Consider the following 23077-nt stretch of genomic DNA (forward strand, 5'->3'; position numbering starts at 1 on the left):
CAGACTGCTGTTGTATTGCTGTTGTATTGCTTAACCATGCCACTACTAAAGTGTCATGCTTGGAGTTGACAGTTTATTGCTCGCACCACACTTATAGTGCCATTCTTCCATCATGCCATGTGTCAACCATTCCAGACTCACTCTTGGCTGTGACAGCTTTCTTTCCATTCCACCTTCCAAAATGATTCTTCTATTTAAACTTTAATGCCAACCATACCACTACTGAGTACCACACTGGTAGCCCCAGCCATACTTTTACTACATGCGGCTTTGTTATCTCCAAAGTTATGTGGTCACCAAGCCACTAATGTAGATTAGGAGCTGTGCAAATCTATCTCCAGTTAGGACCGCTATAGACTGTGGGAGAATATGACGGGGTTATAGTCTGATTCCAGAGATAGACTTGGTCTTTCACTTAATTTACTGCATCTTGTTTCTTTTAAATCTTCAAAGCCTGCCTGAGTTTTTATTCCCCTCTACACCAGCAGCCATTGACATGTGCTGTTTATGTGAAACTTGTCACTTTTCTATGTGTTTCTTTTTGTGTACAGACTGATGTTTACTGCCTGCCTTGATTAGTGTTCTGAACCATATAATAATGTGAATAGTACTATATCAAAATAGGAAGCTGTTGTAGTTATTGTATAATAACTCTGATACATGAAAACAAATATGCCTCTGTAAGAAATATTCAGATTTGGCTGAGAGAGAATGACCTACTTCTGTGCCTGTCACCATCCCAATCCCAAGGCACCAAGGCAGTGGTAGCGACGATGAAACAGCAGCTCTGCATAATCCCAGAGTGTATCTTTCTGCCCCATGGACAGATAATGACAGGATGCCAGGAGGACTTTGCTGCTTCTGTTTTTCCCCAAGAGAATCTTCTGTCCTTTCATGGAGTGAAAAGTTTCATGTTGTGTTTCTGCCACTGACACATCTACGGGCCCTGGGTCCCTTAATGGTGACCTTTTTATCTTCTTTCTTCCTAACCAGCAAGTGAGAACTACATCTTCTGTAGGGACCTCTGGTGGTCAGCTAAGTAGCAACATATTTTTATTTTATACTGTGTACTGTAATTCCAGTGACCGCCATCCCAAGGCACTTTACATGTGCTGATATATGTGAAAGAAGAAGTAAGTAGCTCAGAGTCCCACTGTAGGATCAGCTGTAGTGATTTGACCATGTACACTTTGGTTTACAGTTTAATCCCTTAGCCACCTGCAGGCCATGCTACAAAGTGAGAGTTTAGGTTCCATTGTATGTCAATCTGGATGCGCACTCATATGGACTTTTCTCTTGATAGCAAAAAAAATTGTATCTTTTGAATTTAAGAAATTCATCAGAAGATAACTACAAGTGGTAAAGATGATCTTTAGAGGATGCTGGACTATGGGACTGAAGAATCATGGGACATGGGCATTTCCCTAGAATGTGTACATTTTACAGGGGTACATGAATGCAGTACTGGTGAATGAAATGTTTTTGGTAATGGTGTCATGCATTTTATGACTAGGGTAAGAAATATTAAACAGTGGGCAATTAGAAGCAGAGACACACATGCATATATTAAGTTCTCACCCCCCTCTCTTGCCAAATCAAATTTAACTTTATTTATAAAGCACATTTACAACAGCCGAAACTGAACCAGAGTGCTGTACAAGAAAGGGTAAAAGAAGCAGTTAAAATATATGTACATACATCACAGAACTGCAGATATAACCAACCATTACATAAAAGATAAACTCAAAATACCAGGCCCAATGCATCCATCCATTTTCCAACCCGCTGAATCCAACACAGGGTCACGGGGGTCTGCTGGAGCCAATCCCAGCCAGCACAGGGCACAAGGCAGGAACCAATCCTGGGCAGGGTGCCAACCCACTGCAGGACACACCCACACACTAGGGTCAATTTAGAATCGCCAATCCACCTAACCAGCATGTCTTTGGACAGTGGGAGGAAACCGGAGCGCCCGGAGGAAACCCACGCAGACACGGGGAGAACATGCAAACTCCACGCAGGGAGGACCCGGGAAGCGAACCCATGTCCCCAGGTCTCCCAACTGCAAGGCAGCAGCGCTACCCACTGCGCCACCGTGCCGCCCAGCCCAATGCATGCATATTTATAATCATGAATGCACCTGAGCCAACATATACAAACATAATGTCAACTTCTTGCAGGGTCAAATGCTAGTGAGATGAAATAAGACTTTAATGATGACTTTAAAATGGCCAATATTGGGGCAGACTTAATATAATAAGGCAAATCATTCCAAAGAAAAGGAGCAGTCACTGCAAAAGCCCAGTCCCCCCATGGCTTCATCCTCAACCTCAGAACAACTAAGAGTATCTGGCTAGTAGACCGCAGTGCTCTTGTTGGCATGTACAAGTAAAGAAGTTCCAAGAGGTAAGACGGGGCTGTTCCAGTCAAACCAGAAGCCGATGGAGCGAGGTAAGTGTTAGTGAAATATGATCACACTTATGAGAGCAGGTCAATAAGCGAGCAGCAGTGCTCTGGACTAGTTGTTGGTATCACAACAAGGCTTGGCCAACACCTACTGTACATACAAAAAATTACAATAGTTCAAGCGAGATGTTACACTGTAAAAGCCTTTTCAAGATTACTAAAAGAAAGAAAAGCCTTTACCTTAGCTAAAAGTCTCAGCTGGAAAAAGTTGTATTTAACCACCAAATTTATCTGTTTGTCGAGTCTGAATAGGCTGTCAAAAATCACAGCTAAACTGAAGCTTCATGATGCGTATAAGGCAAGGGGCCCAAGAGCAGCATCAGGGACACTCAAGGTTTCTGAGCTTTTGAACACTATAATCTCTGTTTTATTATCATTTAGTTTAAGAAACTTCATTGCCATCCAAGTTTTAATATCATTCAACCATGCATGAAGGGTCTGCATTGTCTCGCTCTGCTTTGATTTTCATGGCAAATAGATTTGAGTGTCATCAGCATAGCAATGAAAGGAAAAGCCAAACTTCTTGACAATCGAGCCTAAAAGCAGCATGTATATCTAAAGGAGAACTGGTCCCAGGATGTAACCCTGCTGAACCCCACAAGTAAGAGGTACTAAAGAGGATGAGGACTCTCCCAAGTGAACAGAAAAACTCTATGGCTTAGATAAGATTTAAACCATTTAAGAGTATTTGGATGCCTACATGCTGTTCGAGGCAGGATATAAGAATTGCATGATCCACATCCCAGGTAAGATCTAGCAGTACAAGAATGGCAGAATCGCCAGTGTCCGTAGTTAGGAGAAGGTCATTGTAAACCTTTAAAAAGGCTGTTTCAGTGCAGTAACAGGATCTGAATGCACATTGGACAACTTTTCCTTAGACTTTAAATTAAAAGGGAAGCTTAGAAATTGGCCTGAAATTTGACAGAGTAGAGGCGTCTAGATCTGAATAAGGCTGGGCCTGCCTTGCCAGTACCACATAACAGAGGGAGAGGGGGACTGACCAAGAGCTAGAGAGGCCTGAGGAGGCAGTGAATGAGTATTCAAAAGCAGAAAGGCTCCATGCTCTTTTCAGTTCCAATATGCATGTCCTTAGGACAAAGCAAAGCATGCCATTTCACTATTGTGTTGTACCTGCTTTGGTTAGAAGCCTTCATGTCTTATGTCCTTGGCAGTCAGTTCAAGCATCAGTTCCTCAGAGTGGGATAGCATTTACCACAGCCCCTCACCTGGCTCCTCAAATTTCCCTTTGTTCCAAAACAACTTTCTGAAGATGCATATGAACGGTGTGTAGCCATGATGCCAAATGAGTGGGCACCAAACATGAGATTCAAATGAGCCATTTTAGCAGATAGTGGTTTATATGTGTGGGTTTGCAGGCATCTGCCAGTTTGTGACTTAGTTTAAATCCCTAGTCGCTTAAACTAAATTATCCTACAGCCTGTAGTGACCTTTAGAAGTAAAAGAGGCAATGAGGCATACTGGATAAGGAAACTGGAGGCTAAACCACCAGACTGCCAGTTTAGTTCCCACTTCCATATTTCTTTGTAACTTTGAGCAATGGGTTGTAATGGAGGGGTGGGTGGGTGCAAAACCAAAGTTGCATTATCCCGCCAAAACAGTTCAGACAATGCTAATGAATTTTGCATATTGCTTATGTTTGGCACTACTTACAGTGAATGCTGTATTTCATGCTATTGATTTAAAGGAATCCATGGCAGCTGTGTTGTAACCAACACAAAAATCTTGTATAACTCAAAAACAGCCATGAAATGAAATTTTTTATTTACATATTTGTTCATGCAATTTACAATACAGGCTTCACAGAGTTTCAGGAGATCTGACACCACAAAAAAGACACACATTTACTCTAAAGCAGCTGAAGAAGTTGAAATTTTGTATGGATATTAAAATGAACCCAACTTAACATACAGAGCTTATGGAATTTCAAGAGTTTTGTCATGAATAGGGATTCGATAGAGGTAACAACACAAAAAAAGGTATTTTTTACCAACTTTCACACCTTATCAATGATTTAGTTATTCAAAAACCCATCCAGTTCATTAATGTGCGATCAAACATCTATTTGTGAAACCACACTAAAGCAGGCAGGAAATACAAAGAAGTAGTATTCATGTTTCAAACTTCTCAAGCAGTTACGCCAATTATGGAATCCAGTCATACACGAGAAGAAAAATGAGAGCAGAGAACTTGATAGATAACAGAGAGGTAGTGTAGATGACAGATAGGATATTTACATTTTAGCCAGCAATGACAAAATTGTCACTGTTTAAAAAACACATAAATATTTGTTTTCCTCACCCAACCTACCATATATAATCGTGTTTAAGTTCTCTCGTGGATAAGTCGGTACTTGATTTTACCGTATAATTTCCAGTATTCTATAATGTTGGTCATATAAGTCGAATGCAGAAAACTCTTGCTATTGGTCCAGGAGATTACGATATACTAACGCCCACCGGAGAGAGTAACCACGAAGCACACTGCCTTTTCTCTCTATGTATTGTGTTTACGTGACCACGTGGTAATACCCAAACTATTCTGAAGTAACATTTGCACTGATTTGTGTTTTTTGTATCTCACACCCTTATACATCTTTATCATAAGAGCATCCCTTATCTACGATGGAGTGTTCAATCAGAAGAAAATATGAAGCTGGTTTTAAATTAAAAGTTGTTGAAGTGGCGAAAGAAATTGGGAACTGCGCTGCTGCAACAAAATTCGATGTGTCTGAGAAACTGATGCGATATTGGAGGAAGCAAGAAGATGTAAAAAAAAATAATAATAATTATCGTATTTTTGAATGGGCGTATAAGTCGTGGTTGATTTCATGATCGATTTTTTGGGTTTCAAGACCTGACTTATACGTGAGTATATACGGTATATATATCCAGGCAATGGCAGTACTTTGACCAGTGTAAAACAAAGATTGCTTGTTGATAAAATATCTCTCAGGCCTCTCTTGGCCAATCCTGACAGCTGGTCCTTACTTATATTGTGCCCTCAGTCAACCAACAGGCTTGAGATGGTCAACCTAACCTTGCAGACTTTAGAGAGCTCTACACCATTCAAGTGTACAGATGAGGAGCAGTGCAGGTGTCACCATGGGAAGCGCTTGGTGGATGTTGACAGAGCTGCTACCCAGATTCTATTGGCTTTAACTATAATAGGGCAAAGTGCTTTAACCAGCTACTGAGTTCCGTTGATGTACAATGAAAAGCAAAGAACCTGGGCTGTCAAAAACGGTCTAAGAGGTTTAGAAGGAGGCCAGGGTTCTGTCGAGTCTCCTGTGCCCTCTGAGATACTCTCAACAGAGGGCTATTTAATAAGCACTGCAGAACCACCTTTTTCTTTGTGCTTTTTATGGCAGAAATAAAAAAATTATTAAATTGTACATTGTAGTAACAACCAGCAAGGAGTTTATTACAGCAAACACAGTGTTCCTCGGCAATAAAATGGAACTTTATTGCATGCACTTGGTGCGTCAGTAAAATCCACATTTCCTTGCTGTAGAAATCCTCCAAATATCTTTATTAACAGTAGTAAATTATACCACAATCTCAGGACCTGCACACCTTCTCTAAATCTTACCTTTCTGTCTCTGGAACTCAAGTCAGTAGCTCAAAAGTCTCTGAAAAAGCCCAGTGTAGAGAGCCCACATGACCATTTACCAGTATACCTTGCACTAATTCTTCTGTACAGGTCACTCACTTTGTTACACATAGTGATGGGTGAGTGTGGGTGTGTTTGCATGTATGAATGTGCATGTTGAATGGTTAAAGAAGTAGGATTTAATTTGGCAACAGCAATACAACCACTGATTGCCCAAGGGTCATAGCCTGAATTAGGCCTAAGATGATCTGACTTTCCCTTTGTGAAAGGGACTGATGTTAGGGGCTGCTGATGGTGCTGGTTGTGAGACTGCAAAAAATACAACTAGATGTTATTAATGTTTCTCATCGGGCTTACATAGATGGGGCTTAAATACCAGACTACATGTTATCATTGCTCTTGAACCTTCCTTATAAGGGAACTATCAATATGAGAATGAGAATGTGTGTAATCGCTTGCATGCATGAATATGTGTGTGTGCATTAGTGTGTACTTGTTTCTCCAGAAATGACAATGCCCCACATAGCCTCGTTTGCATACATTTGCATATACATCTATGGAACATTCATTTCAAATTGTGTGAATACTGTATATCAAGGCAAAAATGTGTCACACTCTATTAAAATGTGCAATATCAGGAGTGTCAAAACTAGATCCTGGAGAGCCACAGTGGCTGCTGGTTTTCGTTTAAATTGCTTTCCTAATTCATAGCAAGTTACTGCTTTGAATGGAACAAAATTCTCCTTAATTGTATATTTTTTTAACAATCATCCAAACAGCAATGAGAGGCAAAACATGCCAAAACTTTGCTCAGTGGTCTCAAACAGGCCTGGAAGGCCACCATATTTGTTCAAACCAGTTTTCTAATTAGAAGTCCAATCTTGCTGTTAATGAAACATGTTATTTAATTCAATGGTTTGTTAGCATTCTCATTCTGCAGTATCAAACATTTGAGTAACTTTTGATAGTTTGTGTACTAGAACAGACCAGCATTTCTCAGATCTTTATCTATTAATGTACAGTATTGTATTAAAACAGATATTATATAATGGTCATATAGGTCAAAATGGGATTAATTTAATTTGAGCATCTGTTGGTTCAGTTTACATCTTATTATTGCTTAGATTCCAGTTAAGAAAAATGAAACAATCAAAGGTTCTGAATCTTAAAACACAAGTCAATAAAAAAGGTACGTTCTATTAGCTGTTAATCAGTTACTAATGATGAAAGTGGCAAAAAAAACCTGCAAGCAGTGCAGACCTCCAGGATCTGACTTGGACACACGCTGTACTATTGTACATATTCTGGACAGGCACCACGTGCCTGTGACTGAGGATGGGCATGTTGATGTCTCTTGCTTAATGTATATTACTGTGCATTTTCACTCTAGAAATATATGCATTAGTGTATAAATAAATTGCATATTAATAAAAAAATGTATAGATCCAACTGGGAATATACGTGTCTGAATAAACACAGAAAAGGTCTGAGCGACTGTCTATTTTTAAATGTATATTGGTATGTCTGAGTGCATATGCATGTAAATTTGTCCACAGTATGTGTCAGTGTGTGTTTATATATGTGAAAAGAATGCTCCACCCAAGAAAATTTGTTTTATGTTTCTTTCCCCATATAGTTTGTATATCATGTTTTTATGCAGAACAATGATAACAAATTTATGATGCAACACAAGTCTATGGTAACCAACATTGTACAATGTCAAAATATCCATTACACGTGTGACATTATCCACCTGTGAAGTGAAGTCATCCAGTTATATGCTCACAATGCTCTCAACATCCCAAACTCACATTTTTGCTAAGATACTGTCAAATAAATAACTTCCAGAAAATATTCTCGTGAACTAAAATTGAAAGCACTCAGACTAGAACAAGCATTTTATTTGAAGATTCCTCTGCCACTCCCATTCACTGGCTATAATAATAATAATAATAATAATAATAATAATAATAATAATACATTTTATTTATATAGCTCCTTTCCCATGCTCAAGTCACTTCTCAGAGTTTAAGATAGAATGGCAGGGTATACAGTACATAGCATTGTACAAACCAGATAAATAAATAAAGAAAATTAAGACAGTAAATTCAGAGAAAAGCCTAACAGACAACATAATTGATGGTCTAGCACACACACACAGGTCACATGAGCATCTTGACAGAGAAGTAAACTGAGAGAAGGGTAATAAAGTCAAGTAGAGCTAAAAGCCTTCCTGAACAGATGAGTTTTGAGTTATTCTTTAAAAGAATTCATGGAGTCAGCTGACCTGATTAATTTTGGTAGGTCATTCCAGAGTCTGGGCGCTATACAGCTGAAGGCCCTGTCACCCATGGAGTGTAAATTAGTGTGGGGCACAACAAGATTGCTAGAATCAGAGGACCTTACTGGGTAGACTGGTTATGAGTACAGCCCAGTTACAGTTTATTCATCAGATAACATTGTGTTTCACGTGATATCAGCAATGTAAAGTAGAGCCGGTCAATCCATTAGCCAACATAGGCAGCCTTCTAGGGCTTCGACACCCGAGGGCCGCTGCATATGAAAGTTATGTGCCGTTCCCTTTAAAAAGAGAGGGGTGCCATTAATGTAACTCAAGTGAAGTGTACTCCATACTTTTCTGTTTTGTCTTGACTATGGATAGTGAGTGGGGCCATTTTGCTAATTCAAGGGGCATGCACACTGAACACCCCCACCCACCAGTCGTCAAAGTCTAATATCAGTACAGTACAATACAACACAATTTATTTTTGTATAGCTCAAAATCACAATCGACTTTAACAGGCCCTGCCATTTTGACAGCTCCCCAGCCTTGACTCTCTACGAAGACAAGGAAAAACTCCCAAAAAAAACCCTTGTAGGGAAAAAATGGAGGAAACCTTGGGAAAGGCAGTTCAAAGAGAGACCCCTTTCCAGGTAGGTTGGGCATGTAGTGGGTGTCAAAAAAAAGGGGGTCAATACAATACAATACACAGAGCAGGGGTGCCTATAATGTAACTCAAGCAAAGTGTGCTTCATACCTTTCTGTTTTGTCTTGACTATGGATAGTGAGTGGCGCCATTTTGCTAATTCATGGGGTGTGCACTCTGAACACCCCCACCCCCCAGTCGTCAAAGTCTAATATCAATGAAAGCGTGATATTGACACAGAAGTGTGCTTTTTATGTAACTCAAACATTTTTATCCCCTCCGTCCAAGTTATGTACAGTACATTGAGGGCTGGTAACTCAAGGGGCACATGTCTCCCCTACCAGTACGCCTAGGCCTCCATATGGGCTTTGATTGGCACAGATGTAAAGTTTACTGACAGATGTATGCAACTAAAGATTTAAAGTCAAAGGAAAGCGAGTGAAAACACTATCAAAAAGTTTGCCTCGGACTTTTGCATTTTCGAGATGCCGAAGGTCAGTTCACCTGTGCAGTTTCACAACCTGCAGCTAAATAATCTCGTGGTACTCCAGTTGTGAATATGAATATACTGTAAATATAAGCACTGGAGGCAGGTCTACAATTCAAATGTTCATTCACGCCTGAGCATGTTCTGTTTCGGTTCATGAGACTGTTTTCTAGACAAGATTCACAACGTATTTAACAATATTGAACAATATTTGAGACATTGTCAGCATGACTTGATGATTTCACATATGGATTATATGAAACAAGTAATATGAGATATTTTTTTCATGGATGTTTTAATAGCGTTTGCTGTTGTTCAGTGTTGTTCACCATTGACTTATATGAGAAACTGGGTGGCACGGTGGCGCAGTGGGTAGCGCTGCTGCCTCGCAGTAAGGAGATCTGGGTGTGCTTCCCGGGTCCTCCCTGCGTGGAGTTTGCATGTTCTCTCTGTGTCTGCGTGGGTTTCCTCCCACAGTCCAAAGACATGCAGGGTTAGGTGCATTGGCGATTCTAAATTGTCCCTAGTGTGTGCTTGGTGTGTGTGTGTGCGCGCCCTGCAGTGGGCTGGTGCCCTGCCCTGGGTTTGTTTCCTGCCTTGCACCCTGTGTTGGTTGGGATTGGCTTCAGCAGACCCCCGTCACCCTGTAATTAGGATATAGCAAGTTGGATAATGGATGGATGGATATGAGAAACTTTTTTTATCTTCATGAAAAAATAAAATTAAAGTTTTTTCTTGGCCATCATTACAAACTACATCGAGTAAGTAACATTAAAAAATATTATTTAGGTGGAGTACTATTTTAAAGATATTTAAAAAGGTATTTTTAAAATATGTTTTTTAAATGGTGTACCTGTGCATGGAACTATATATGGATTTGTCCTGCATATTTTTATCTGTGTGAACATAGTGTGGGTGTGCGTGTTTATTAATAAAAAAAATGTTAAGATAAGCATAACAATATACGCAAGTTTCAATGTACACACAGTAGGAGTGTGCATTTGTGTAAGTGTGCATCTGCATGTGTGTTTGTATGTATATATGATATGACACAAATATGAATTCACCTAGGACATAATGGGCTTTCAAAGACACTTTTGGGAGACAGTAAGGATGACTGTGTAGCTAACTAAAGCTGAGTGGGTATCAGCATTTATGTGTCTTCGTGAACTGTGTCAAGCTCTGGTGGCAAAACACTCCCCTCTGCTGGCGGTAAGGAGTATTACATTGGAGTTTCTAACGGAATCTCTGACCCAAGTAGATAACAATAGCGTGTTGGCTTTGCACTGAAATAGGTGTAACACTTTAGTTGTGCTCTTTCTTTCAGCTGTTGCACTGTGACCTTGTTGTTAAGCTGTTGATCTCATGTTGAAAAGCAAATGGAGTATTTTGAAGACACATCTTAGAGAAAAGCCAAGCAAAATGACACCTTTTATTGGCTAACAAAAAATATTACAATATGCAAGCTTTCAAGGCAACTCAGGCCCCTTCTTCAGGAAGAAGGGGCCTGAGTTGCCTCGAAGCTGAAGAAGGGGCCTGAGTTGCCTCGAAAGCTTGCATATTGTAATCTTTTTAGTTACCCAATAAAAGGTGTCATTTTGCTTAGCTTTTCTGTACATTCATAATGGCTAACACGGTACAACACCCTAGTACTGAAGACACATCTTGACATTCTGCATTATTACTCAAGTTGAGTTACAAGATTAGGATGCTTTAAAATACATAAATATAAACTTCTATAACTAGAATACTGACATATTATTTGACCTGTTCATGGTCATAACAGCGACATAAACACAGGGACTGAATTGGGCAACTTTGAGTTTAAAAGTTGAATGCTCTGACCACTAAACCAAATTGCCTGCCACGATTTTTGAATAAACCTTCATATTAGCATCTAAAATCAAATATTGAGTCTTAACCAACTACACGGTGGTGGTATGAATAGTATTGGTATTTAAAAGAGAGCTCTTAAGTCAAGTGAGCAGCACATAGCACAGCAGGGCTTCCCCTTTCTTGAAATGCTTAAGAAAACAGACTAGATAGCTGTAAAATTCAGTTTAGTTTCCTGTAGATTTTATCACTTTTGGATGGCACTGTTGACAGACTTCAGCCTTCTCCCTCCAGAGCCAGCCTTGTAGTCAATGTTTACGACTACAGTACACCAGTCCAAGTGCTGCAGATCATGGTCTGAGAAATATCGAGCTAATTCAGGAAGGAGTCATGTGGAGAACATGTGCTTCACATTTGCATAATAAAGATTAACACAATTACGAGTCTTCTTCTTAGTGTATAATAAATGGACACTGGACCAAAAGAGTGTGGTGGGCACCCCTCAAAAGGAATACAATGTTCTGCCCTTTATGACTTTTTTCAGTATTCTTGCAACTACAACAAAAATAGTATATCCCATAAGGCAACAAGCAAGAGAGAGAGTTGACATGACCCATAAAATATACTACATATACTCATCCATTACCCTTTAAGGCAACGACCCAGAGATAGAGATATGAGGGGAGCCATGGCCCTGTGGACACAATTGGATATGAAAACTTCAAATCTTTTAATCCACTAGCTTGGCTGGCATAGTGAAAATGACAGGATCATAATGGAGCTCAAAACTGGGTGTGCTTTTAAAAGATTGTGTGAGTGTGTATTTTTCAACTGTGTATGTTGTAGAGGCCTAAATGCTAGCCCATATACACTGACATCTGTACATCTCAAAACAGTTGAACATTAGAGAGATAAAAAGCACTTAGCCTGAATTTTAATGTAGAGTTATCTTATTGAATCAAACAGTTGTAATGACACCTCGTCAACATCATCAAAGCATCTGTAGCACAATAGGAACAAGAGGCTCAGGTGTTGTCTCTAGGTTCATTTTGGAATAGGGTCCAGAAGCCAGGTGCCTCAATAACATCCAACAGCATAGAACTCACTTGTTAGAAATTGGGATAAGTCCATATATTCTCCTTCTTCCGACTGCCATTTTCTAGATCTTGTTCTAAATCTAGTTTTCTGTTTTTTCACTCGATCTTTATTTTTCAAAAGGGCCCTGTTCTGCAACTCATATATTGCCAGTACAAGCTAAAATACATGTATGTGCGTGTATTCTATACGTGCAAGTGAAATCTATAAGTAAATATGGTAGAAAACCAAATATACTGCATACATACAGTGCAAAACAAAATGTACGTGTTTGCATAAATTTATGTGAATGTGCCCAGAATGTTTGAATGCAAGTGTTTATATGTTTTTTTGAAAACGTGTAGGTATAAGTGTTTGAAAGTTATAAGAATACATATGCATATACAGTACATAGGCATACATACATGAAAGTGTGTTAGGAAATGTGAAATTTCACCTTAATTATGAGTGAAATGTGAGCCTCCAGACTAGGATAGTGTGAATGTATTCTCTGTGGTTACAGCCATGTGTACTTATGTGAACATATACTGTACTGTATGTATGTACACGGATGTTCATGTAATAGTGTGATTCTATGTTTACATGTTGTCTCCATTCAGCAGCAAGTTACTGGTATGGCCAAGCACATGTCTGGCGGAGTGGTGGCTCTGAGGCTAGGGATCTGCACAGGCAATCGGAAGGTTGCCGGTTTGAATCCCATAAAATGCCAAAAGGGACTCTGCTCTGTTGAGCCCTTGAGCAAGGCCCTTAACCTGCAATTGCTAAGCGCTTTGATTAGTGAGAAAAGTGCTATATAAATGCAAAGAAATTAATTAATTCCTGTCTCATGCATTCAACCTCTTCTGAAGTCTGCAAAGCCCTAAGTTAATGATAGCATAACATCTTTGTGATGAGCTGAACTAACACTGTTACCACGGTTGTGACGATCAAATTGTCATTTCAGATGGTGATTGAAACTACACACACATTAAAGGGTCCTTTTATAGGGCTTTACTTGAAAGCAGTGGTCTTTTAACTGCAGAACAACACTATTATTGTTACTAAAGTGCAAAATATTTTTCTGTGTCTTTCTGTCTTTGTCCTGATCTAGACGATACAGTAGTTCAGGGGTTTCTCTGCATTATGCACAAGGACTAACAGTGCCACAGTAAGTGGCTGGGTAGGTGTGGAACTGAGAGTCCATCTAATTTTCTTTGTTTCGATCTTTCTTTCTTTCTCTCGCTCTTTCATTTTACAGAAGGTGTACAAGGCCTGGCTCTGTTCGGAATATTTCAATGTTACTCAGAGTCGGTGCCTCCACAGAATTCCCTGCAAGCAATACTGTCTGGAAGTCCAGACCAGCTGTCCGTTTGTGTTACCAGACAATGATGATCTTGTTTATGGTGGATTATCAAGTTTCATCTGCACAGGTACGTCCACATGCACTGTTGGCTGCAATGGAGTGTGGAAGAAAAATTAAACTTAGGGGGTCACATAGTCATTTAGAGGTAATATAGTTACTGCACATAAAGTGTTTTGGTATACTTCCATATTAAAAGGTAACAGTAGTTAAGTATTTTGGTTTGCAGTGCACAGTGGAATATACAGTATAAGCAATTGTTTTAGAAATGTTATGAAGAGACTGCCGAAACGATCAAGTAAACAAGCAGAATGTTCCAGGGGAATGGTTCAAAAAATGGGCTGATGTAATGTTCCTTCATGCACCTAGTATGACTAGCTAGTCTGCACATACAGTCATGGCCGAAATTATCAGCACCCCTGGAATTTTCCTTGAAAATGCACCATTTCTCCCAGAAAACTGCTGCAATTACAAATGTTTTGGTATACACATGTTTATTTCCTTTATGTGCATTGGAACAACACAAAAAAACAGAGAAAAAAAGCCAAATCTGACATCATTTCATACAAAACTCAAAAACCGGGCTGGACAAATTTATTGGCACCCTCTACTTAATATTTGGTTGCACACCCTTTGGAAAAAATAACTGAAATCAGGCGCCTCCTATAACCATCAACAAGCTTGTTACACCTCTCAACTGGAATTTCCGACCACTCTTCTTTTGCAACCTGCTCAAGGTTTCTCAGATTTGAAGGGCGCCTTCTCCCAACAGCAATTTTGAGATCTCTCCATAAGTGTTCAATCAGATTTAGATCCGAACTCATTGCTGGCCACTTCAGAACTCTCCAGCGCTTTGTCTTCAGCCATTTCTGAGTGCTTTTAGAGGTATGTTTGGGGTCATTGTCCTGCTGGAACACCCATGACCTCTGACGCAGACCCAGCTTTCTGACACTGGGCCCTACATTGCGCCCCAATATCTTTTGGTGGTCTTCAGATTTCATGATGCCTTGCACACAGTCAAGGCATCCAGTGCCAGAGGCAGCTAAACATCCCCAAAACATCTTAGAACCTCCACCATGTTTGACTGTAGGTACTGTGTTCTTTTCTTCGTAGGCCTCATTCCGTTTTCTGTAAACAGTAGAATGATGAGCTTTACCAAATAGCTCTACCTTGGTCTCATCTGTCCACAAGACATTCACCCAGAAGGATTTTGGCTTCCTCAGGTACATTTTGGCAAACTCCAGTCTGGCTTTTTTATATTTCTATGTCAGCAGTGGCTATGCCATAGCGTTTCATTTCATTCAGATGTCGACAGATAGTTCGAGCTGACACTGTTGCACCCTCAGTCTGCAGAACAGCTTGAATATGTTTTGAAGTTGATTGGGGCTGTTTATCCACCATTTGGACTATCCTTCGTTGCAGTCTTTTATTAATTTTTCTCTTCCATCCACGTCCAGGGAGATTAGCTACAGTGCCATGTGTTGTGAACTTCTTGATTATGTTGCGCACAGTGGACAAAGGAACATGAAGATCTCTGGAGATGGACTTGTAGCCTTGAGATTGTTGATATTTTTCCACAATTTTTGTTCTCAAGTCCTCAGACAATTCTCTACTCTTCTTTCTGTTCTCCATGCTTAGTGTGGCACACAACAGAAAGGTTGAGACAGCTTTTCTCCATTTTAACTGGCTTCAGGTGTGATTGCTATACTGCCAGCACCTGTTTCTTGCCACAGGTGAGTTCAAACGAGCATCATATGCTTGAAATAAAACGATTTACCCACAATTTTGAAAAGGTGCCAATAATTTTGTCCGGCCCATTTTTGGAGTTCTGTGTGACATGATGTCAGATTTGGCTTTTTTTCTCTGTTTTTTTGTGTTGTTCCAATGCACATAAAGGAAATAAACACGTATATACCAAAACATTTGTAATTGCAACACTTTTGTGGGAGAAATGGTGCGTTTTCTGGGAAAATTCCAAGGGTGCCGATAATTTCGGCCATGACTGTATACAATTTTCATAACAGAATAAGAGCTGAATTCAAGAGATATTGAAGTACAAGGATATAATGGAGAAAGACTTTTATTTTAGGTTGGTTGTGCTCTATGCTAAAGCACCTTATTTCTTTTAAACCAATCAGAGTATGATTTGTAAGCATTAATTCAGCACTGTTGTGCAAATTCAGTTGTTTATAAAGCCCAACAGACTGCTGTGGTGAATGCTCTCTCTTCAGCACTTGCTGTAAGAGATAATTAAAGATGAAATGGACAACTTTTCTCCTACCAAGTTTTATCAAACTTGTCCTAATAGAGGATAAGTTCCTTTCTTTGATTAATTAATTTCTACCACAATTGACTGGTACTGTATGTAATCCCTGTGATTACAATGACAAGGCCATTGGCATCTAAAGTCATACCAATTGGCCACTGAACAAGGCCTCTGGTATGAGCTGATAGAGAGCAGGTTCCCTGGTCTTTATCTCGCTGTAGGCAGCATTATACCAAACTCCTAGCGTTCCTTACTAATTATGTTTTCTCTTTGTTGTTCTCAGTATCCACATACTCCACTCTGATGCCTACTGCACTCACCACTACTACTGCTAAAGTCCATGATTCCAATCTCTTGTCCATGCCAGCACATTTCCCATCTTTTATTGCTGCGAACTTGAATTCTGCACAAGTGGCACATTCATTTCTATGCTGTCCTCTTCAAGTCTTTACTTCCCACTACTGACCACTGCAGTCCATAACCCACATCTGCTGTCTACTTTAGTCTTTTTTTCCTTCTGTTCACTGTGGCTCTCTACTCCCCTCTGCTGGCCACTTACATCCATGAATCTCTTTTCTAGTTTAGAACAGCCCCATTACTCTCCTCTATTATCCACTGCAGCCTAGAATTACCATCTCCTGTCAACTTCAGCCTGTTGATTTACTCTGCTATGCACTACACCTTCCTTCTGTTGGTTGCCTAAAGATGTGTCTATTTACTTTAGACCACTATGTTTCTCTGCTGTCCACAACAGCCTCCTCCTTATTTCTGTTTGCCACAGCAGCCTATTATTCTGCACTACTGTCCACTATCCCTCACCACTATCCTCTTTACCCCATTACCACCTTATTTTTGTGCACTCACAACCACCCACATTCAATTGTCCACAGCAGCTTAACAATGCCTTTTGCTATCCACATAAAGTTATTAATTTTTCATGCTGCCTTTTAGTCTCCTGTATAGGCCAAGGAAGCCGATGCCTCTCTTTTATTGTCAAAAACAACCCATTACCTCCCGCTGCTGGTTACTACTGTGTATATTTCTGCCTTACTCTCCTTTACTCATGCCTACTTTCAGCTTCAACACACTGCTGTCCATTCCTGCTCTTTATAGATGCTCCAGAGGAGGTCTTGGTAAGAGCCAATAAGGAAATCTATGTCAGTCAGTGCAGGGTGGGATTCAAATGATAAAATATACTAATGCCACTCCTTCTGTTATAAAAAGGACTGTCATAGCACCCTGGTCATTTAAGGGCTCAGTTAGGTCAATAATTACAGGAATACAAGGAGTCAATACAGGGTGATATAGCTGGTGTCTTCGGTCCAATTAGAAGGCATCCCATGACCAAGAGGTGGCTGTGATGGAACCTGAATTGACCACAGCAATGGTCATACACTGTGGCGTAAAAAGGCCCTTTTGGCCAGATGGTCATTGAGCATGGAGACAGGAGGAGAGATGGATAAGGGTTCAACTGGCAGGAAGAAAAGAGGCTTGGGAGGTGTTGGTGGTGGTGGAAAGGGTTGGTACATTAGAAGGTTTTAAGGTGAATAAGTGCCACAGGCACACCATGAAATAGGAAAGGCAAAAGAAATTGGTTAGAGAGGGCCAGGAGGTTAATTGTTTGCCTATTTTTAGTTGGTGCTTTGGGGTTTCACTTGTTATTCGTTCATAGTATTTACTGTTTACTAAAAAAAACACTTTGTTTAACCTAATTTGAATCTCCTTGGATTCACTCTGTGTTGGGTGACGGCTTTAGAATGCCCCTTCTAGTCTACATCTCCTCTGTGGACTACCAACCATTGCTGATCAATACTATAGTATCTAGATTAACTTATTACTGTCTTACACTGTCTAGTGCAGGCTGTTACTCTTTAATATCCAATGCAGCTCCTTACTCCCTTGCCACTTGCCATTAAAATTCTGGATTAGCCTCTTTCATCCATGGCTACATTTTCTCCCATGTTCTTGCTGCTACAAGCCTTTGCTTCACCATAGGTCTTCACTGTGCCACTTATTCACTTAAGTGTCCCTTATTCTCTGTTACCCCCACCTTAGCTCAGTGCTGACCACTCTTCTCATTACTCTTTCTTTTGAGCATGGTGGACTCAATAACAGCAAATTACTCATCTTCACAGTCCACCTCTTCCTACTGTGCTCCTCTGCCAGTCAATGCTGACCACTCTTTTTATTTTTAAATCCTTACAATGAAAGCCATTGAGTAAATGTTGTATCTGTCTTTCTCATTTTCAATAGGGCTACTCGAAAACCACTTAACCAATGCAGAAGCAGAATGTTGTGATGTTAGATGGGGCGCGTGTGATCCACCACTGGACGGTGTCTTCAACTCGTCTACCAAATTCATGGACTCCACCACATGCCACCATCCGTCTTCTCTACCTGTGTCAGCCGCCTCACGGTTGTGTCACAGCAGACTCAAACTTTGTGTGCTAGTCTTGATTCTTTTGCACACAGTTGTCACTTTTTCTACGGTCCAGAACAATGGTGGGGTCAGCCTGGAGGCGCTCACTGCGCTGGAAGACAGCTCTACAAGAGAAGAGTGAAGCTCCCATAAGAGGAGAAAGCATTAATCTTCAAATGAACGCACCTGCCGGCCCTTAATTGAGAGCAGGATGTGCAGGTCAGAGGTCACGGTCAAAGTTAGGTGAAAGAAGACAATAAGTCTTCAGTCTAGCATGCTGCACCCTCCAGGTTTCTCCTTCTAGAAGGCTGTAGCTGGCTGTTTGGACAGGGTTTGATATCATGTGGCCTTCAGTTGTCTCCCACAGCATAGTGCAAGCAAGAAACTGGGGTAGAGGTCATCTGCAAGTTTAGCAAGATGCGACTATTTGGATTTGTCTTTAAGTATGTTTTTTACAGCTCTAGAATGTCAGTTTCTGTGCAGGTGAGATCCAATGTTCTAAGTGCCCACTGCTCTTAGTGCCCTTCAAATCTGAATGTCCTGCTCCCATGAGTGTCCAGCTGCTCTCAGTACCCCACTTCTTTAAGTGCCCTATACCCTTCCTTCTCTGGCTCTGCTTCATTCAGTGCCCCTTAAGTGCCCTGTGACTCTGCTTTGTGAATATTCCATGCCTCTGCTCCTCCATTTGTCCAATCAGCATCAAACTCTTAGTGCACCTTGTTACTGCTCCTGTAAATATCCAGTGACCCTGTTCCACCAAAAACAGTATCCTGTGTCTGTGCTTTTTTCAGGTATCCATGTTGTGCTTCTACTCTTGTGCCCTTATCATTTTGAGTGTCTTGTGCCCTTATTGCTCTGAACATATTATAACCCTGTTCTTAGCAGGGCCCATGCCCAGGTATTTTTAATCACTTATGATCCTGATCCTCCTGGAGTGCTATACATCTTTTTAGCTAGTGCTCTGAGCCCCTGATCGTCTGTGCAGTACATCTCACCACCCTCTCTTGCATCGTGATTCTATGCAGAAGACATTATTACTTCAAGGGGTGATCCTCCTCAGTTAACAGTGCTTGGTATAAATGGTTTTCCATTTCTCATCTAGAAACAAAATGACTGGCAATCTGTTGATTATTAACAGAATTGGCCTACAGGTTGCAGAGGCATTGTTTGTTAAAGGCAGAGTCACTCTGTCAGTTCTACTGTTGCTCTTAAACTACAAAGCAAATGTGTAAATTGTTGAAAGGGGACAGTGAATGTAAAGCTTACCTGTTTGCTAGGTTTCATAGTGCAAGGCACTATATAGAGTGGTCATGTTTTCTGAGAACTCTGTTCATACACAACAAGGACAATCCACAGCAAGTAATTAGGTGCACTTGGGGCAAAACTGTAAGTGGTCATCTGCTTAACTTAGGCCACAACTGATTTCATTCTCCAAACCAGACGGCCAGAATGACTGGACAAATGCAAACGCAATGTCCAGAATTCTGTGACATGAACCAATGGTGGTACGGCAAGCTGCAGGGATGCTCTAAAATGTTTTTTTATTGCAAATGATAGTTGATACTCATATATGACCTACTCTTATGGGACTAATAAAGCAGAACATGCATGTTGAAACACAAACATCCCAGCACAATCTGGATCCAGCTTTGTTGTTTGAGGATCTTTTCTTCACAAACTAATACTTAGAGAGGTCTGCCTGAATCTAGTGAAGCTAGCCTTTATAGCTGTGAGGTAGACATGTCTGACCTAGCACCCTTCCAATAAACTGAAAGTACTTAAGAAGGATTCTACTATGTATCATTTGGAGGCCACCCATCTTCTAGGTGGAGTGTCCTGTGTTTGTTTGGGCTATCAACGTACAGGAGGCTATGGCTTTGAAGCCACCCTGTTAGCCAAATGGATTGACGTTGATTGGTCAGACTTGACTAAGCCCTGTCAGGGTCTCCTTCTTTTTGCTGATATACTGTACATATACATTTTTCACCAGTACAGTAAAACGTTTTGGTTTTAAGTTGTATGTTTGTCAATATTTTAAGTATATGTTTTTCCTTTTCAAACATTTTCAAAAAAGGCATACATTTTGCTTATTTAATGAAAAAAGAATAACAAATAAAAACATATACAGTATATTTTTTTCTATGAGAAGCTATAATCGATAGTTCCTTGTTTGCTCAGTTGCAGCACAATGAGCATCTGATTAAATATTTATTTTTTTATATAAATAATATTTAAAAGTTGTGTGGAATTTTACTTCTTATTTATAGTTCTAGTTAGAAGGAACGAGAGTGAGATCGAGTACATATAAAACTAAAACCTGCTTTCAGACACTTTAATTTGACTAAGAGAGGCACTTGTAGGAATCAAGGATCAGCTGCCTGCACCGTGGGGAGTGAATCACCTCAGAGAATAAGCACATTTGAAAGCTGCTGCATTTTGCTGAAGCAACCTCCTGCCTGGCCAGGTGGCATCAGGTTTCCTACATACTACTATGAGTGAGCTTTTTTTGGGGCGTGGGATGGCGCAGGGTTTCAACTTGGGTATCTCCTTTGAAATGCTTTGAGCTGCGTTTGGTGTAATCAGATGGAAGATGTGGCAGGGGCAGATTGGGGAGGTTCAAAATGTGGGCTGGCTGGACTAACCTCATTAGAAACGGACTCTTATGCCACCCCACATGTACACAATCATAAAGAAAGGGCTGCTTCACAGTGCTGCTATTTTTAGTTCTCCTTTCTTAGAGCTATTTTTGTAAGAAATCTGGGAGCAGAGCGAAGTTTGAAATGGAGGGCTATTATGTAAGAGCCTTATTTAGGTGGGCTTTGAGGCATCACTTAGCATAAAAAATCTTTCTGTTGAATCATTGAAATATTTGGGGGGGAAACTGAAGGGGGTGGGGGTTAGCATTGACATGAGAACTAGGCAAGAGAAAGAGAAAGCTGAAGACCCCTTATTTTTCTACTAAAAATCCTTTATATGGAATGTTCTGGAATGTGAAGACAGCAGCATTCCAAGCTAACCCCTCACCCCCCCACAGGTGACATCTCACAGCACATGTAGGATGAGCAAGGACTCAGGAGAAGTGCGATTAACATGAGTATGTGCCAAGGTGAGACGTCCAGCGGAGGCCACCTGAGCTCAAACCCTTGTCAGTGCAGGCAAGTGGCCGCTTCCTTGTTTTGGTGCAATGGGACCTTCTTTCTACGAAAGTCAAAGGGCGACTGTTTGCTCGCCCAGTTCATGGAGCTCTCTGCCGACAAGCAGGCTGTATTCTTTAAGGGGAGTACTTATGCCATTTTATACACTGTGCTTTAATGTTTAGAACTTTTTTGCACTAGTTCTAATATTTATTTTCTGAGATGGTTTAAAAACTGTGCTATATAATTAAGTTGTATAATAAATATTATATCATATATGTGTTTCTAGTCTTTCTCTGTATCTGTAATGTTTTTTGTTTCTGTTGTAATTTGGGCAGGTCAGTTGCTGCCCAACGTTTAACCCCAATAAAGAAAATTCAGACGTTCATTATACATTGAAAGCCTCCTGTTTTCAGACAAGAAAGAAAATCGATTCTATGTTTTATTGTTTATACTTTTAAGTACTTTACTCAAGTTTAATGTTTATATAATGATTCCTTAAATGCTTTAAAGTCTTTTTATTTAGAAATAAAACTAGAATGAGAATGAACAGATGTGCCACTTGTGTTGTCCTGTCTTTGGAACATGCACAGCCCGTTGCGTGCAAACCTAACAGGGCCTTTCTTTCTTTCTTTCTTTCTTTCTTTCTTTCTTTCTTTCTTTCTTTCTTTCTTTCTTTCTTTCTTTCTTTCTTTCTTTCTTTCTTTCACATCACCATCCTTGGAGATAAATGAAAAATATCTGATGCAATGGCAATGGAAGACATACAAAGTGCTTATTAAAAGGTAAGCAAAAGCCATACTCCAAAGATCATTCTGGGGAGTCAGTAAGTGAGACAAATTTATATTTACACACACACACAAACCTATTACATATTTGTTAACTGCAAGTCTAAACATGTAAGAATCATCGTCTCTTAAGAAAGTTAAAAGATATCATCACCGTCAATTTAATGTGTCTGAATTTAATGCATTTTGATTGCCCTCATATATTATGTAAATAAGTGCCTTACATTAGTACAGCTTTCACCCCTTGACCACCACAAATTAAACATTTTGAAGAATGTATAGAGTTAGTCTTGGAAATTGATGAATTTGGGTAAACAAAGCCACGTTTCAAATTTCTGAAGTATTCATGACCTGCATTTACTGCAATTCTTAACCTTAGGAGCAGGATTTCATTTTTGTCTCACCAATCTATTAAGTTTCTAGTGACATATTTGCTGCATCAGTTATTTGCAGCAGACTTCATACAAGTCTTTTCAGCGTTGACTTCTTTCCTGTTACTCATTCACATGCAATGGCCAGCTATGGGGCAGAATTATTACTTCCCATCCTATCTCAACTAAGGCGTCACAGTAACTTCTTCAGTGGCATGGGATTCTTTAAGTGGCCAAATGACTTGAACATCCTTTACACTTCCTAATTATGAAATCATAAACATACTTACTGGCTTTCTTTAAATTTATTCTTCACTTGTTT

General features: G+C 40.1%; 1 protein-coding gene across 1 annotated transcript in view; it reads left to right on the forward strand.

Annotated features, from left to right (window-relative positions):
- Positions 1-21989, forward strand: part of nalf2 (NALCN channel auxiliary factor 2) — a 138430-nt gene extending 116441 nt beyond the window's left edge. Inside the window, exons 2-3 of the mRNA XM_028815513.2 lie at positions 13676-13847; positions 18297-21989. Of these exons, the coding sequence (XP_028671346.1) occupies positions 13676-13847; positions 18297-18604 (480 nt within the window). The 3' untranslated portion in view covers positions 18605-21989. The remainder of the gene's footprint in view (positions 1-13675; positions 13848-18296) is intronic.
- Positions 21990-23077: the final 1088 nt, after the last annotated feature.

This window comes from Erpetoichthys calabaricus, chromosome 12, assembly GCF_900747795.2.
Source record: "Erpetoichthys calabaricus chromosome 12, fErpCal1.3, whole genome shotgun sequence".
Lineage (NCBI taxonomy): Eukaryota > Metazoa > Chordata > Cladistia > Polypteriformes > Polypteridae > Erpetoichthys > Erpetoichthys calabaricus.